General features: G+C 35.1%; 1 protein-coding gene across 1 annotated transcript in view; it reads right to left on the reverse strand.

Annotated features, from left to right (window-relative positions):
* ABCA8 (ATP binding cassette subfamily A member 8) overlaps positions 1–19,568 on the reverse strand; it is an 86,508-nt gene that overhangs the window by 36,539 nt on the left and 30,401 nt on the right. Inside the window, exons 10-20 of the mRNA XM_063080286.1 lie at positions 16,382–16,553; positions 14,508–14,566; positions 13,650–13,760; positions 12,684–12,859; positions 12,094–12,213; positions 11,712–11,850; positions 11,074–11,164; positions 8,053–8,192; positions 6,329–6,448; positions 2,033–2,231; positions 563–729 (exon numbers count right to left, since the gene is read on the reverse strand). Coding sequence (XP_062936356.1) covers positions 563–729; positions 2,033–2,231; positions 6,329–6,448; positions 8,053–8,192; positions 11,074–11,164; positions 11,712–11,850; positions 12,094–12,213; positions 12,684–12,859; positions 13,650–13,760; positions 14,508–14,566; positions 16,382–16,553 — 1,494 coding nt within the window. The remainder of the gene's footprint in view (positions 1–562; positions 730–2,032; positions 2,232–6,328; positions 6,449–8,052; positions 8,193–11,073; positions 11,165–11,711; positions 11,851–12,093; positions 12,214–12,683; positions 12,860–13,649; positions 13,761–14,507; positions 14,567–16,381; positions 16,554–19,568) is intronic.

The following is a 19,568-nucleotide window of genomic DNA, read 5'->3' on the forward strand; positions in this document are numbered from 1 at the left end:
AATGGTTTGTAGTGATGGTTACACAATTCTGTGAATGCACTAAAAACCATCAAATTGTACATTTTATTTTATTTTTTAAAATTATTTTTTATTGATTATACGTTTTCATGGGGCGAGAGCTGATTGTTAGCACCTGTGCCCAAGTTGTGGTGAGCAAATCAATGCTATCAGCATGGCCGCCACCTCAAATTGCAATTATTCCCTGTGTCCCCCAGCCAACCCCCAGCCAACATCTCTCCAATACCCCTCTCCTGACCTGGCAACCCTAGGGATAAAGTGTATGACAATTTATCTCAGTTATATCTCAATAAAGTAGTTAAACATGTTTTTTTGTACACTCCTTCACTTTACGAATGGCCACCAGATAATTTATTTCTCCTTTGGCAAATACTTTCCTAATTCCTGTTTCTTTTTGGACTTGTATTTATTATCCCCACGCCTCATAAATTGCTTTCAACACATATTGAAGTCAAAAACCCTTTTTCCTCTCTCATGTTTGTTTTCTAAGTAATTCTCTGAACAGTAAATGTATTTGGAAATCGAGTAGTCACCACCTGATTACCTGTTTTATTGATGATCAATAACTGAGTGAGAGGGTCACGTGGTTGTTGCCCAGGAGCAAGGAAGTACAAATGAGGAGAAAGTTCCCAAGTGTAACTGTTTTGATGTATTTTCACCATGGTAAACTCCAAAAGAAGAGGGGTCAATCCAATTACCATAATCAATAGCCTATACAGAAGAAAATTGTCAATGGAAATGCATTGTCATCTCCTAATCTTTTAAACTGAGCAGATTATAATGTGATGAGATGAAGAAATTATGAAAATTAAACACATAGCTCTCTGTCTAATTTCTTGAGTATTTTGTTCTTTTTCTACTTCTAAATCGGAGGTGGTAAACCATAGATTTAGTCTTCGTTCACTTCTCGTGTTGCTTTCTGGCCCTTGGATATTTCATACAATTTTGTGAGATATGTTTCCTTTTGCTGCTTGTCCAGATTCAGCCTGTTGTCTGTGCTTCCAGTGATGCTCTTCCTCTCTGCTGGTTAATTCATGAACACTTTACTCTCTATTTTTTTCATGTCCACTCCTCTTCCCACAGTTCCTATTTTTGTCAGTGACCATGTGATTTCTTTAGTCTCCAGGCTCTCATTTTAAATTACTTTTTACTCTTTATTCTCTTGTATTACCCATTTCAAATACACTGAAAAATCTTATTGTACCATCATTATATTTCTTACCTCAAAACTTTCTCCATTCCTAATTTCTAATCACATTCTGTCTGAAATCTTGCCAAATAGCTGTCATACCTCCATTCTTTACTCTCTCCAGACTGTTGTACAGTGTTGCCAAATTAATATTAAAGATTTTTCTTAAATCATGCTAATATCTTTGTCAAAAATTCTCAATGAATTCTCCTTGCTGATTTGTTTAGCAAGCATTTATTGAGATTCGGTTATGTACCAGGCCTCCTGTCTCTTATTGCACAACCACAGTATACAGAGACAAGGCATTGATTGACAGCCAAGGAGCCATGGGCACCAAGGTACTAACAGGAAGGAGATGTAATTTTGGGGACCAGAGATGATACCTATTATAAACACAGTAGGTCTGAAGAGTGAGCTGCTTTCACTTAAGAGAGCTGGAGGGAAGTTGTAACACCCAAGGACGTGTCAGTAGGTTAAATATACCGTATCAAAAATAGGACACTGTCATATAGGTACTGGGGAACAGAGCCACATCCCAATGTATCTGTCGCCTACCATACAGGAGAATTTAAATGAGAGAAAATGTCACAGAAAAACTTATACTACTATAACTTTTTCTCTATAATGTCTCTGAAATATTATAAATTCCACCTGCTAGTCTCCTAGCAGTTAACTACTAGAATCATTGACTAAATTAGGTATTATATTATATCCACTTTTGTAGACATAATTTATTATCTTTTTTGGGGGGAGTAGTTTTTATATCTTAGATTTGTTTTTTAATGTATTGACTACAGCAAAAATTTATGGCACACTGATACTCACAATGATAAAAGAGCTTTTCTTTCATGCTTTAACTTTAATAAGCGAACCCTCGCAATTGCACAGATTTGCTGTCTCCATAGAGCCATGCCACCTATTGTACTTCTCATCTCGTTAAGTGAAGAAAGAACTTGTTCCATCTCAACAAGTCTTTCTGTGTCCCCAGCTCTTTCCACTTGTACTTCTCCCAAAATGGCAATATCTGCAAAATGCAAAATAAGAAATTCATAAAAATCCCACTTCAGATGCACTTTGTTGAGTTTACTGTAGGAGTTTGTTTTACTAAGAATATCACAATTGGAATCTTTGCTTTACTACAGGCATTATGTGGCATTACAGGATGCTGCCTTGAATTAGAAAAACAGATGAAAGATTAATTTCTTGAACAAACTGGAGGTGAACAGCAAACGATAAGCTTCAAACAGGGGGTGGTTACTGGAGAGATTTTAAATCTTTCCACAGTGTTTGAGGCTGCACTCTTTTGTATAGTCTCTATAATCCCTAGATAACCAGAATGATGTCCATTGTATGATATTAAAATAAGCCTAATATCAACCCTCAAAGAGTACACACCCTTAAGTGCACAGGACCACAGACAGAAAAACACACTATGAATAAAGACGTAAAATCTTAAACAAGATAGTAATCAAAGGTATATTAAAAGTCTGTTAAAAGAATAATTCAGGAATCTCCTGTTTCTAGTTAGTTGTAAGAGGCTGTCATCCTGTTAGGAGGACACAAAATAATGGCTATTTTTAATGCATCAAATAGATGAAGGCATGAAGAAAGCCAAAAAGACTAACTTTTGTAAAAAGAAGAGCCATTCATAGGGGAGAAGATTCCTGTGGCTGCTGTCATCCTTAGGAGCATGGCAGAAGAAGAGCATCAACAGGATCATGAATGAGGAGAAAGAAGCCCAAATTAAACAAACTCTTATGGTCACATGTGGGATGGTGTGACTGACTAGGATCATGGGGTGCCCGAGTCACAAAATGCATTTACGCCATCTACAAATTCTGTCTCATGGGGACTTCACTAAGCACATGGAAACATGCACTAAAGTCTGGGGTCAGGGAGGAAGAACAGAGAGAGAGACACACGAAGGTGCATAGGGTCTTGTGCAAGACATCATTAAGGTGTGTGGGGCCTTCCTTTGGGGAATACATCAGTCCACCAAAAGCCCATCACTGGGCAAGAGAGCAGAGAGATGTATATAGATGAATAACAAATAAATAAAATAAACAAAAAGTGGTGGCAGGATGAGATTTCTCCTGTCGTTGAGTTATTGGGTAGTGGGGCTGTATATCATAGAGAGATGTATGCATTTTCCTAGTAATATAATTCAAAATCATTCTGAAGGAAAAAAACCTGATTCTACCTTCAAAACATTTGAAGCTGGGGGTGAACTGAATCTAATAAAAGTTGTGCATAAGCCCAGGTACTTGCCAAATACAAATTAGATCAATTCAGCCACCCACATCAGCAGACTGACGGAGTAAGAGTCATGCCATTTTGGGGCATTGCTTACTTCAGTATTTATTTATTTTTTTTACACTAATGGTCGAGATAAAAAAAAATTACAAGATGTGAAGAAGTAGGGAAATTTAACCCATAAAGAAGAGAAAAAAACAATCACTGACATAGGCTGTCATTCACATGGTCCACATGTTGGAATTAACATAGACAGGTTAAAAAAAAAACATGATAAATATGTTATGAGATCTACTAAAAAATATGGACAATATTAGTGAACAGATGAGGGATTACAGTAGAGAAACTGAAACTATGAAAAAGAACAAATGGAAATGTTAGAATGAAAAAATACAGTATCAGAAATGAAGAGTTTATTTGTTGGGCTTCAAAAAATTAGGAACACAGGAGAAGAAGGTATCTGTGACCCTGAGGACAGGTAAATAGATGTTGTCCAATTTCTAACACAAATAAAAATAAAGAAGCAAAAACCTACCAGAATCTCTGAGATCGGTGGGACTGTATCAAATATCTAAGACTTTTCCCACTGGTTTATAGGGATTTGATAGTTTCATTTAAAAAAAATATTGTTTGGGGTTTGGTTTAGTCCATTTTGTGTTGCTATAATAGAAATAGCTGAGACTGGGTAATATATAAATAAGGAAAAGAGGTTTAGCTGGCTTATGATTCTGAGACAGCTGCATCTGGCATGGACCTCAGGCTGCTTCTACTCATGGCAGAAAGTGGCAGGCAGCTGGTGGGTAGAAGCAGATCACATGGTGAGAGGAAGCAAGAGAGAGAGAGAGAGGAGGTGCCAGGGTCCTTTAAACAATCAGCTCTCATGGGAACTAATAGAGCGAGATCTCACTCAGGACCCCAACCCTCCCCCAGGGAGAGCATTAATCCATTCATGAGGGATCTGCCCCCATGACTCAATCAGTTTCCAACACTACCACATTGGGGATCAAATTTCCACATGAGTTTTGGAGGGGACAACACATCCAAATTCCATCAAGGTTCTTAAGTTTTTTGAATCTGTAGGTTATTTTCTGTTAATTTTGAAAAATTTTTTGCTCAATATAAATTCATCCACAGACCCCCAAAATTCAAGAACTTCAAACAGGAAATGCTGAAGGATGTCCTTTGCTAAAGGTAAATTATACCAGATAAAAGGTGAGATCTGAAGAAAGAGTTAAGAGTCCCCCAAAGGGATAATACATGGGCAAATATAATAGAACATTAAAAGCTGACTCTCTGTCTCATCTCTATCTATCTATCTATCTATCTATCTATCTATCTATCTATCTATCTATCTATCTATCTATCTAATGTCTACAGACAAATAGATATAGATATATAAATACGCATGTGGTGTTTAGTTTACAAAATAATAGTAACTGGAAAGCATACATACTTACAATGTACAATAAGATATGTAACATATGCAGAAATAAAATATACTAAAACAGATTCACAGAAAGGAAAAGGATGAAATAAAGTGTACTTATTTGAAGTTACTTAACATTTTGGGTGAAGCAATACAATGATATAGTCATATAGCCTATTATAAGTAAAGATTCCTATTGTAATATATATATATATATATATGTATGTATATTATATATATAATATAAGCATATAGTGACCATGAAAAAAACCCCATAAAGAAATAGAGTTAAAAGGGCAATGTGGAAATAGAACGATTTTCCAATAATAAACAAAATGTGGCAGGAAGGAATAGAGGCATGAAGAACAGAAGGGACCCATATGATAAATTTGAATATAACAATAGCAATAACCACAGTAAAAGTAAATGGACTAAACACACCACTTATATGAAATACATTGTAAAATATATTAAAAGGCAAAATTTAACTATATACGGCTTAATTTAAAAGCACAGGTGGAACAATATACCATGCAAACACACATCATACCGAATTGAGGTACCATGTTAATATTTGATAAATTGGGCTTCTGGACAAGTGCCATTATCAGAGTTAAAAGGGGAACTTTTATAATGATAATGAAGGCAAGTCATAAAGAGGACACACTAATGATAAATATGTATGTGCTTAATAACAGAGACTCAAAGTGCATGAAGTAAAAACTTACCTAATGGGAAAAAAAGGTAAAACGGGATACATGTAGAATTACTGTTGGAGATTTTAATATCCCTCACTCGTGACTGGTAGAAAATGTCAGCAAAAGTATTTTTTAGACCACAGAATATGTGAACAGCGCTGTCATCCAACTCAACCTAATTGATACTTATACAATTCTCCACACGACAACTGAAGTTCTGCAAATACATATTCTACACATCCAAGAAGCTCAACAGACTTCAAGATGGATACATTTAATGAGAGCCACAGCTAAAGACATCATACTCAAATTGTCAAAAGCCAAAGACAAAAAGAATTTTGAAAGCAGCGAGAGAAAAACAACTCAACATAAATAAAAGATTCTCAATAAGATTAACAGCTGACTTCTCATCAGAAACCATGGAGACCAGCAGGCAAGAGAGTGACATATTCAAAGTGTGCAAAAGAGATTTAGAATAAGCGTTTTGTACAAAATTGCTCTCGGAAGGCTGGGTATATGATGAGGGCGATGAGTCTTGGATGGAGAAAAATGGGATATCTTTAATGGCAAGGCAACATTGGCAGGAATGCATATTATCTTTACATAAGTTTGTCTAAGAATGGTCTTACTCATGGAACCCACATTTTGTAATCCTGCCTTTGGAACATTGTCTTCTTGAAATATATACTGCACTGGATGTTGTGAATACTTTTACATGATAATTTTCATGTAGTTTTTTTTTACCTGATTCATCAATTGCTGATTTTCCTTCTAGTTTCAGGAATACTTCACTTAAAGTTGTCATGGAAACACCGTAGTTCTCAATTCCCAGGCCAGGACAGCTGTCAAGATCTTTGTAAAGTTCTAAAGAATACACACACAGTGATGAATCAAAATAATAAAAATCACAAGCAGACTGAGTACAACTTTTCAAACTAAAGAGTGCAAATATATGAAATTTTACTTGTAATATGTCAAAGACATTTTAAAAACTAACATTCCATAATATGTAACCTTATTCTTCCAAGTCTATATATTATTTTAAAAAATTTTACATCATGTGTTACAACCTAAGTATTATTTTTTTAGGATTAAATAGTAATTCATATTAATTTATATTTCTATTAAAATTTTATTTTAGTTTTTTTCTGACTTGCTTTTAAAATGCTACTAATTGTGGAACTTTTGGACTTTTCAACCCTAAGCCTAATCACGTGGAGAGTTTTTTCCAGAGAACAGATGCAAGTGGCAGCCATTTATGCTGTAACCAACAAAAGGAAAGAAATAATTTTTTGAGAATTAGTTGGATAGTGCAGAATACTATTCAATCCAGAAAACATATGTCAAAAGAAAGACTAGAATATAGGCTATTTTAAGAAAATTTCTTTTTCCAACAATGAGAGAAAAACCCACAAGATCTAATAGACACAGAACAAAGAATTGAGTGAGGGAATTTTCTTGGAATAGTAGGGAATCGTGATTATGATTACTTTCTCTAGCAATTTTATATCCATTCATTCTTTAGTTCATTCACCAAAAAATACTTTTGTATTAGTCATTGTTCATAAAACAATGAACAATGTTCCTGCCTGCATGCATTTAAATTACTGGTTAATTAATTAAAGCTTAAATAAAAAGCTAATTCTAAATCCTACGGTGATTATAGAAGTCCTGAGACTTCAATGCGTGGGCAGAAAAAGTAAGTTAAAAGCTTTTTGTCTCGACTAGAATGTCATATACAGAAAGGTGGAACAGAAGTAAGATTTAAATTGCTAATGAGTATTACGTGCCATTCTTCATTCTACTTAAAACCTTTACAAACTTCCTCTACATTATAGTTACTATTAAAATGCACTAATTAGGGTTTGGTTAACACATTGCCTGATTGATTCTAAGAAATGCTTGTGCCGTCACCATAAAATGTACTTTTGAATGACCTTGTGGGATAGTTTATATATTTTTGTTAACCACACATATGGCAAGGTTAATTGTTTCAACCATACCATGTAGGCCCTCATAGCGTCCCATTGCCAGAGAACAGATCCCCTGAATGACAAATATAACTAGTTAACTTTTATCTATTAACCTGAAAACCCAAAGTTGTCACAAAAGTCTTGCCAAGAGAAATAGCCACATGATGGGGCTGTCTTACATAGTAGTTAAACTAGAGGTTTTTCAACCATTTGTGTTCACGTACAGTTATGAATACTAGAGTTTCCTGCAACACTCTTCAAAAGGAAAAAGGACTAAAAGAAGCCCCCTAAAATGCCCAGGCATTATAACGCAGCTATTAGAATATAATATTTCCCACCATACACAAAATAATCCAGTTATAGTACTATTCTTTTGATCATGTTTTAATACCTGAACACATTGTAAGCTCTCAATAAATTTTGGTTATAATTATTATCATTATTATTGATGAGTATTATTTATATATTTTATTTCATGGTGTTCATGTACATTACCTGGAAATTTATTCGTTCTTTCTAAGGGTAACGTATAAACAAGTTTTCCTTCACTTTCTGTTGTTAATTTGGCATCGGGGATGTGCTGTTTAACAAGTGATGTTATCTTTTCCTGGACACATATTTCACTTAACTGCAAACTGGTGTTCAAAAAAATAAAAAAGGAAAAAAAGAGGATATATGTTATTGGACAGTTTCCAATGGCATCATAAAAGTGACTGGTCTCCATGGAACAAAGAAAATCAAATAAAATCTAATGCAAGAAATACGTCATACAAACACGAAATAAAAGGGCTCAAAGTGAGATCTTTTAAATCTGATGGGGAAAAGCAAAGAATGAGATAATCAGAATTATTGGTTAGGTTACTGAGGGTTGGTGGCCAGAAAAGTTTGATACCACTGATGCAACACAGCAAAGCTTGGGACTCTGCAAGATGGAGAATGTTGAAGGTTATGTTCGAAGGACATTTAAGTTGGCTAAATAGGACTGCTGTATTGACTCAAGACAAAGGACTTTTTAATAGTCATAGGTGCCAAACAGGTTCAGTTATTCAATTCAGTCATCCAATGCAAATTTACTAAGTTCTTAGTATGTGGCAAACATTACACTAAGTGCTGAGGGTACAATGGTGAATAAAACAGCATTGTCCTGCTCTTCTGAAGTTATCTATGATTATCTAGTGGGGGAGACAAGAAGAAAACAAGTAAACAAATACATAAGCAAAATAATTATCGATAGTAGTAAGTGCTATAAAGGAAACTGGGTTATAGATAGAAACTAATTATGGATGAGTATGGGTTTGCAGTGGTGGGATCACTAATTTTTGCTTTCCTTTTAGTGCTAACCCCAGAATTTTAAAAAGAACAAAATATCATTGAGAAAATCAGTCTATCCATTCAAGAACACTACAGATATTTCCACTGTAGAAAAACAGACAAATAAAAAATCTATTAATCAAGATCGTGAAATATACAGTAGATAAAATAGTAACGACTTGGCTTTGAAATTTGGTTTTTCCATTTGAAATGTGTTATTTAACCTATATGAATAATTTCCTTGTTAGTTAAATGGAATAATGATTTTTAGCATCTAGGGTTTGTTCTAAGAACTGAATAAAAGTGATGTTTGCACTTAGCAAGCCCTTAAAAATCTGAACTATTTTATTTGACTAAATGCTTACATCAAAATTATTCTATTTACTAATAAGGTATGTTTGAACTCACAAGAACGTATGCCATTTTTAGAAGGAGTGAAAGCCACTGAAGAAATGAATTTTTAAAAATCAGAATTGTTCATCGTGCTATATCCCCTGAAATAAAAATAATTCAAGAAATATTTCTTGACTACTAGCAAGAACTTGGGCTGGCTGCTACAGAGAACTACATGAGGGGTATGCACTGTCCTTCCTCAAAGAGCCTGGAAGGGGGGTGTCATCAAACTTTTCTGTAAATAGCCAGATAGTAAATATTTTAGGCTTTGTGGGCTATTACGTCTCTGTTGCAACTATTCAACTCTGCTGTTGTAACGTGGAAGCAGGTATAGGCAATACATAAGAGAACAGGAATGGCTGCGCTCCAACCAAAATCTATTTACAAAACAGGAAGTGAGCTGGATTTGGCCGATGGCCATAGTTTGTTGACATGTGGTTTGGAAGAAGAAAATACAGCAATTATACATATATATTACTGTCCAGAAGCTCATGGAGAGACTCATGAATTGGGCAGGGATTCTAACTAGAACTTTTTATTTTGAGAGCATGTTATGTTTCCATATGATAGGCTAGGAAGCATCTCATTTACTTTTCTATAACCTTTACTTGCAACCAGGAATTACTACTTCTACTTTATAAGTGAGAAAACCGAATTTCAGAGAGTTTAATTAATTTCCAAGAAGATAGTCAAGTAAAGTGCTTTAGAAAATTTTTTTTTAAAAAAGGGACATTATACAGAACTGAAAAATTAACAAAACCTATGTGAAATATTATTCAAATAACTCTTTAGGACTTAAACTGGTGGAAGTGGGTTCGAGGAAACTACCAGCCTTAGGAAATAACCCCAAACAATGGGAAATGTAGACCATGATAGAGCTTGTATTAAGGAACAGTGAATGTTTCATCTTAACTAGAGAGAATTGAGTTGGGTTTAGGCAAATGGTACAGGAGTCACAATAGGGCAGGTCCTACCAGCATTACCTGGCTATATTGTTTGGACTCCGGTAAGTAAAACGAAATCAGTGAAGTGTTTTTTGTTTGCTTTGTCTTATTGCCATCATATGTTTGTTTTCTTTTATAAGTATCCACGGTATAAATCAGAAAAACGAACCAATTCATATAAAATTTAAAAAGTAGTTTAAAACATGTCTTTGGACAGCCGATTTTGAAGTTAAAAATATCCTAACATTAGTACTTTTTAACCCAGAGAGCCTATAATTTCATCTGTAGAGTAAAAGTAACAACAGTTCCTATCTTCAAAAAACAGAAGATTTAAATAAAATACTGTTAAGTATCATATCTCTGATTCACTCAGCAGATAACAGCTAGAATATGCTACTATTCAAAATAATAATAATCGTAAAATGAAGAGGATTGGGAAGAAAAGAGTGAGGAAAAAGAAAAGGATCTAGAAGTGGAAGCAAGCAGCCTTCCTAAGAAATTATATTAACACCGTGGGTGAGAGATGATAAGGGCATGAAATACAAAGGTGTCTGTTGGAAAGCTTCCTTTAATACATTCCTCCCCTTGATGATGTGGTGTGGATATATTTTTTAATCACATTTTTCTAAGCTTTTGTTGCTATCCTATGTTCTCAGTCTCCAAAATCTGCCAATCAACGTCTTGCATATATACATACTAAGTAACTAGACAGATAAATAGATATCCACATACATATGTGTGTCGTACGTACAAACATCTGTGTATAATAATAAAATGTAGTCTTATGCGTTGTACTGTTTTGCTTCAAGCCTCATGCCTTACTCTTGCTCAATCCTCCTTTACTCTCGGCTTTCTCAGGTGGCCCTACCTTAAGTGATATCCAATCCCCCATTTCTTCTTTAGAAACAAAGAAGAGCCTGCACACTTCAGCTTCCCTTTGGAGAGGAACACTTTCCTATCTGAAAACGAAGAAGCAAAGAAAATAGTTTAAGAAGTTGCTCATTCAAAAAAAAGAAAAGAAGTTTCTTATTCATTTCTGGGGCTTAATACAGACTCAATGAAATGGACACATTTTAACCTTTCTTATGTACCAGTGTTTTGCTATCCAACCCATCAGGGAGATTAAATTATGTGGATATATTTTCTAATATAATCATCACATCATATAGTTCAATGGATCAAACATTAAAATTATTTGAATATTTCAAGTTGATTTACCTCAACTCTGAGTAAAATAATCTCTTAGAATATAGACTTCACTTATTTTGCGTTAAGTGAGTTTCCTGGCAGATCAGGCTTTTCTGTAATGAAATGGTGAGAAATTCTGCAAGATACACTGAAATGATTGGGAGAAAGACAGCTCATATCGTTACCAGCTGCTCAGACTATCAGATACAGCTGGATTACCACAAAACACACTTTCCAGACTACAAATCTGAGTTTCTCAAATCTCTTAACGTCCTCATCAGGATACTTAAAGAAAGCCCAAAACAAAACAGCAACTACCAGCCAGGATGTCAGCCTCGTCCATGAACTGAGTGCTGAAGAGGATCACACGGTCTGTTTTACGTTCTTTCAGGAGGTTCCATACTCGGTGTCTTGAAAAGGGGTCCAGCCCAGCAGTTGGTTCATCCAAAAGGAAAATCTAGAGAGGAGGGAGGTATATAAAACAGTTTTCCACTAAAGTAAAGTTCTTCCAGAAAACAATACGAAAACCATATGATTTATATTTAAAAGGGTATTGTGGTTAGGATTTTGCTCTTACGGTTAATGTTCTGTTATGACTATTGTATCACACATGGCCTTTGCAAATAACATGTTTGAACTATTGCCAAAGTTTTAATTTTTAAAAAATTTTGAATTCACCTGCAGATGTAGTCTGACTTACCTGAGGATCTCCTAAAATGGCAATCCCAAAAGTCAGTTTTCTTTTCTGTCCACCGCTTAAGTTTTGAGCAATAACATCCTGAATGTTTTTCATTTCTAACTCCAGTAAAACTCTTTGTATCTAGCCAAAAGACAACAAGATTGTCATACACCAAGGTTTCTTTCTTTTAAATTAAAAAAATTTACAAATGCAAGGCTGTAAAGTGTAATGGTTACTGGAGCCAAGCTGCCTGGGTTTGAAGGTCACTTCACATTAATTAGTTGCATAATTTTGGTCAAGTTACTTTCGCTCATGAACCTCAGTTTCCACATGTATAAAATTGGAATAATAATAGCACCTATATCATAGAGAGGACATATCACAGGGTTGTTACGAGAAATAAATGAATTAGTACCATTAAAGTTAAGAATATGTTTGGCACATTGTAAATTATATGTAAATGTTAGCTATTGTTTGAATTAAATTTTCTTGTTCAACATTTATACATTGATTTGCACATAGATAATTTAATGAAAAACTAAAAAGTCAGCGCAAATAGTTTTTAACAATCTCATTTTGACTGGTACATTAGTTCTAACATATTTTTGTACCTCTTTTTCCACTTCTTGTGACTGAATCCCTTTTATTTTAGCGAAGAGCCTGAGGTTTTCTCTCACGGTGAGGAAGTCAAATTGCACATTGGATTGTGGACAAACTCCAGTGAGCTTGCTAATATTTTCTAGGTTAGACATTTCTGAAAGTTTATTATTATAGATGGAGACTGAACCTATAACAAAGATTAAAAGGTAATGTCAGGATAGTGCTGAAATTAAGGAAAACTCACTATGTATTAAATTTTAGTTATGTGATTTTATCCCCAACATTTATACAATTCAAGCATTATGAATTTTTATTTTAGTTGTATGGTATTTTGGAGGGAAAAGTTTCCATTTGCAGCTTCTTCCATCAAGATGTAGTCTCTTTATCCACCCCTCACATTTAGGCTTGGCTGTGTACCTAATGGGACCTTAGCAAATGCGATACAAGCAGAGGCTGATGAAGAGCTTCCACACTGTGATTTGTCTTCTCTTGCTGCTGGGGTCATGGAGACCACTGAGTGAAGAATCCCAGTCTAGCCTCTTGGAAGATGAATATTCATGTGGGATGACAGGTCCAGCTCTCCTAACTGAGGCTCCACATATGGGGTGAGGCCATGTTAAATCAAGTCCCAGTCATTTCAGTCCAGAACCAAAAAATTGGCCAGTCAACCCACAGAATCATAAGAAATCATAAAACATTTTTATCTTATGCCATTAAGTTGGGGAGAGCTTGTCATGTAGTGGAAGTTGACAGAAACAAGTTGGAAAGTCAAATGGTAACTAATGACTATGAAAATAATTCTGATGAAGTACTCAAATTCCATACATACCAATTAAACATTATATACTTCTATAGAATAATACCATAAATAAACTTCCTTTTTCCCCTAGGTGTCTGTCTTTGTGATTAATAATCAGAGTACTTTATATTAACAGCTGATTTATTTCTCCACCTGATTTTGGGGAAAAAAGTCTTACCTTTGGTAGGGACAGATAACCCACTAAGAATGTTTAACAGTGTTGATTTTCCAGCTCCACTGTGACCAAGTATTGCAGTGATTTGACCTTCATATATGTCAAATACTAGATCTAAAAAGAAAAAAGGAAAGGCATGATGGAAAGGATAAAGGAAGGAAGGAAAATAAGTAGGAAAGAAGGAAGGGAAACAATTAAAACCACAAATAAAATTCTATTATGGAGCCAATGAGTAGTTATTTTATTTCCTTGAGTGGCCGTGTTTTCTAGACATGAATATACTGGACTGTTAAATTCAAAATGAAACATAATAAAATACCCTTTATAAACTTATTTTTCAAAATATCCTTTTTTGAAGTTTTGAAATTACCTGGTTTAAATGAGTGAAACATGTCCTATACTCCTAAGTTCATTGATATTGCCTAGTGTATGTGAGGTGGATATATTTTGAATATATATTGAATGAAAGATTGGATCAACAGCAAATTGCTACATGGCTAAAATTCCTTTGAAGTAGGTGACATTTATGCACAAAAGGAAAGCATACAGTATTTACCACTAGCTTTTGTATTACAGAAGAAAAATCTGAGTTTGCAGAAAAAGCATCCCAGCATATCCTTAGGCTACCTCAGTCTTACACCCTATAGATTTTAAATACATATAATTCTAAAACATATTCATTTTTTTTAACTTTTATAAGGTAGAAGTAATATGTTGGAAGGGAAAACTTATGTGGTTTTTCAAATCTGAAATGTTACTAATTGCTCACCAAAAGCAAAGCAAATTGAGTTAAAATCAGGAAATCAATATGAATATAATAAAATATTTTCCCCCCTTTCTTCTTTTTTCTTTTTCTTTTACCTTTTAAAGCTTCTATTTTATCAGGCTTTCCTTTAAATTCTTTTGTAACATTTCTGATTCTGAAAAAAAGAAAAGATACTTAAGGTGACAGTTTTCTTTTGTTTGTCATTCTGAGATTGAAGGCATCTTATCTTCAGGGTACATGAAGATTTAGAACTTCGCTTTCATGCCGTTACGGTTCTGTGACAGAATGAGTTGGAATATTCCTTGCCAATCTTGGCTGCACATTAACATCACCTGAGGAGTTTTAAAAATGTAACTGGGCTTGAGACCCATCCGCAGAGGTTCCGATTCCACAGATTAGGGTACAACCCACCATTAGCATCGGTGAAAAGGGTCATCTCTGAACTGCAAAGCTAAGGAAGCTAGACCAAGAGATAAGATGGACATCCAAAACTGAAAGGCTCATGTGAACCTCTGCACAGGTTGAAGATGGCTGGTTATCTTGAGTCAAGGTCTCCAGAGGTTCATTAAGCGGTGGAGTAAGGAAGAGAGGCAATATGTCGTAACAGCAAGAGCACGGTTTTCACGGTCCTACCCACCTGAACTCATCCCATCTATCCCACCTAGTAGCTCTGTTACCTTAACCGATGTCCTTATCAGGTAGGTTTCAGCTTTTGCTGCCTGAAATTTGCAGTGCTTCAGGATTCTTTGGGGGGGGGTAAATAAAATATTTCACCTTGCATGCACAGTGCTTGTTTTGTGATAAATGTTCAATAAACATAAGATAATATTGGTTAGATGATGATGATTATGGTGGTAGAAAAGAATGAAATTAACATATGCTGGATGCTGTTATAGATCTGGCATTCTAGGCACTTTATCTGCATGGTTGTTTTTTATTCTACCAGGTAAGAATATCATCCATAAGCTAAATCAAATTTATGACTCCTATTTTGTCATCTACTATTCACCAAATGATTCAGGCTCCATTCATATTAAACTGTTTCATTAGATTTTCTCATTGCTGTTTTAATCTCATGTTACCATAGCATTTACAGTTGGATGATGTGCTAAAGAGATTGAAAAGAAACAAAAAGAAATACACAAACATATCAAATAAAGACACTTCTCTGCTCTGAGATGCCCTGCTAGATGTTAAAACTAGCGTAGGTTGCAGGACAAATATAAGTACGGAAGATAAATATGGAACAGGTGAAAATGAAAAATGAGTAGGACTCTAGAAGCTCAGCAGCCTGGAGTAATCTGAGGCTGTTCACAAGGGACCGATATGTGCTACCTGTTGATGGATGAGTAACATTTGAACAGTCAGGGGCCTTGAGACCTTTCTTCCTATTTTCTTATTGGAAATAAAAGTTACCAGCCCCCCAAATGAACATTTTGTTGTCACACACAATGAAGATATACCTGACTCTAAAAGGCACATTTCCCTGAATTCCATGTGTGTCTATCTCTAGGCCTAGTCTCCCTTCCTCTTCTTTACTCTTTCATCTTCTTTTAAAAGACAATAAATAGAAAAGGAAGAGAAATTTAAATATTGAGAGAAAAAGTGGGGACTATACTAAATGAGATGGGGACAAAGTGTGAATACGTGGGACCAGACCAAGCAATAAAGGTGGCTAAGGAGGGAGAAGAGAAACATCAGATAAAAGATTGGGAATCCAGGCAAGGGTTTTGTCAAATTATCTTCACTGGTGAAATTTAAGTTTTTATTTAATGTAAATGTCAGCAATGTAAGACTGCAAGGGGTTGGTGAAGGGATTTCTCCTTAAAAGTTGAAATGGGAAGTGATGGATACAGCGTGGGTGAGGTTGGGTAGGAATGGTCTACAGAGCATGACACAGAACTTTGCTCGCCTCAAGTGCTATTTGCTTCCCAACCTTTGGTCTGTGCTTTAAGTGCATCCTTCTTACCTGATGGCTTCTTTCCCACGGAATTCTGGAGACACTGGTTCAAAAGAGTCATTAGATGAAGAAGGATCAGAATCTATCGCATCTTCAAGGGCTACACGTTCAACCTTTTGCTGTTGTGACCAAAATGAGGACTTCAGGAAAAACAAGGGTGGATATCGATGTCCGTATTCATCTACATGACCAGGAGACAATTAAATATTGGGTCAATCACCACTGTAAGGGAGAGAGTCACATGCAAGCAGCATGACAATGCAACCCCTTTGTTGCTAAAACTTGAACATGTGGTCAACACAAGGTAATGCACATGGTTTGACATGTGTAGGCTTCATAAGGAAAAAAATCACTAAGATGTCTCTATTATAGTAATTGTTCCTATAGGAAGCAATGAAACTGTGATTTAAAAAAAAAATTAGGGAGGAATTTAAATAAATGTTCAGAGTTTTCCTAACCTCAAGAAAGCCAGATATCGGAACACAAATGCAAGATATGCCAGGCATGCTGAACTCTGTCTAGGAGACCAGGTGTCATTACAGTGGCAAAGGAAGAAGAAATTCAGATGTGACTATTGGATATATGAAACAGATATTCCAAGAGAAAATAGAATAGGATTTAACAAAAATAAATGGCACACTTGTAAGAAAGGGAGAGAATGGGGCAAAAGAATTAAAAGAATTTATTGAAACAACACAGAGTGTATTTTTTTTAAAAAGTTACTTTGCATTTCTGCTTTATCTCATCTCAAAACAATAACTTTCCTCTGGAGTGAATTTATGGTCTTATTTTATAACATATTGTCTGCAAACATCCTGCTGGAAACAAATCCACAGTGTAGTTGCACTTTATTGTCACTTCTATTTTCTTACACTAGGAAACACTATTAAATATAAGAATCACATTCCTATGGTATTCTGCAACCGATCTCCACTCTAAGGTTGATGGATTTTCAAATTTATGTGTACTTTTCACATGTTCAGTCCTTTACGCAGTAAATATTTTTCTGTATTCCTGGCATCTGGTACACCATTAGTTAGTACCTATCTCTTCCCCTCGATGAGGAAGTCTAGCAAATGAAACACGCAGTCAGGCTGGATGCATTCTGCCACCAGATTTACTATTACATGATTCTGTTGTTTTATCCAGTTAATTTTTCTTTTTGTCACTTATATTTATTATCTTTAAAAGAATTTTGAGCAAAGTCACCTCTGGTCTTAAATTCAGTCTCAGTGAGTAGATAATAATTAGGAATAAAATTGAACAATTAAGTTATTTTGGATTTTAAAAACTTTCTAGTTATAGTAATAAAATAAAATGCTTTTGAAACTGGAAAAAGGGTAGGTGTGAAAAATGTCTTTGTGACTAGAATAACATGTTGAGGAAGAAATAAGATACAGGGATGAAAATGTAGCAATACTTGATATCAGGTAACTTGATAAAACACATAAAATAGAATATTTAAAGTAATATCGTTAAAATATGTTTGAAACAAGGACTAAAAAAGATTAAATATATATGTCACATGATGCACACCAAAAGAAAATTTAAATTGATTAGAGAAAACAGTTACCTAACAGGACACTATTAAACAATTATAAGTACAGTGGGTGCATTGGGAATAAACATGTTGGAAAAACAAACAAATAAGAAAGAAAATACAAGTAGCATCTTTTAAGATACAGAAGAAAAAAGGAAGAATTAGTTATTACAAGAGTAAACCTCCTCAACTAACTGTGCACCAGGAATAAAGACTCCACAATATAAACTCAGCAAAGGTTGTGATTTCACCATAAAAGCAGAATCACAAAAGCAGAATAGAGGAAAAAGTACTTATTTTTCTTAAAGTACTTATATTTCTTAAATAAGCAATGCTAGCGAGGAATAGAAAAGCTTAGAATATTAGTAAGTGAAAAAAATTTTTTTGCTATAGTCAAATCATTTTTACCTGTGCTGGAAAAAATAAAATGAAAACATATTATAACTATTCCTACAATTCTAACTGTATAATAAATGTCTTAGCCAAAAATTGTAGACCCTGACATCTATTATTCTGGGTTCTTCTAAAAGGCAGAGATAGTTATCATTCCTAAGGGATTGTCTAAAAGACACATGATCAATTCCCTGCCTCAAGACATGGCTCTGTGTTTTTGCTCCCACACTTTCCCCTCTTTGCTTTCTACTAGTGTTTGTTCATTGCTTTATTAATGAAAAACTCCTGGCATTCAGCCTTGAGCAGGAAATTCAGAGAGGAAAGATACAGGTCATGCTTTGCCCTGTAAAAGGGGGGAGAAAAAGTGAACCAACATCTCAGCCTCAAGTATTTACTGAGTCCCTAGTGCGTGACAGACAATGAGGCGGGTGCTTGGGTGACATCTGTGAACAAAACAGATTCCTGCTATTGTGGAACTCACAGTCCTGTAAGTTGCAAGGCAATGAAAGTGACAATTTATGACATATTGACTATCTTAGTGTGAAATTCTGGAGAGACTTTTAAATATAGAAGTGCCCTGGTCCCACTATTGATTCACTGATGAGCTGGGCTTAGTAATTCTTTAAAGTTCTTCACATAGTTTTGATGTGCAGCCAGGGCTCAGAACCAATGAGTTAAATAGTTAGACAAAAGCAGCTGTAAATTTCCATGATCACCAGACTCCTTTAGGAACTAGCTTTCTAAGCATCTCTTTAAAAAGTAACAGGCGGTGTTGGCAACACCAAGATCATGGGTTCAGATCCCCTGGCCAGCTGCCCCAAATAGAATAAAATAAAATAAAAACTAACAGGCCATAACAATTAGAGTAGAGTGAAGTTCAGACAAAGGTTAGCGATGATCCTATAAACAAAGAAAGACCACAGTGGTGTGCTGGACTTGCAGAGGGAGAAAGCATATATAGTTTTGCATGTAGGGGGAGGGTAGGGGAGGGAGGTCAGGGATTAATTTGGAGGGGGACATGGGTAATAATTGCAATTTGTGGTAAGTGGCATCCAGACACTATTCATCTGACCATCACATCCTGGCCACAGGTGGTGAAGTTCAGCTTTGTACCCCATGAATATGCCTAATCAATAAAATAAAATAAAATAAAATAAAATAAACCCCAAACAAAATGTCAATACGAAAGTCTCATTCTCAAAATGATGAAATTAGAAAAATGCTGAAGTACACCAATTTAATAAAATAATTTGATGAGCAAAG

This window comes from Cynocephalus volans, chromosome 16 (genome assembly GCF_027409185.1).
Source record: "Cynocephalus volans isolate mCynVol1 chromosome 16, mCynVol1.pri, whole genome shotgun sequence".
Classification (NCBI taxonomy): domain Eukaryota; kingdom Metazoa; phylum Chordata; class Mammalia; order Dermoptera; family Cynocephalidae; genus Cynocephalus; species Cynocephalus volans.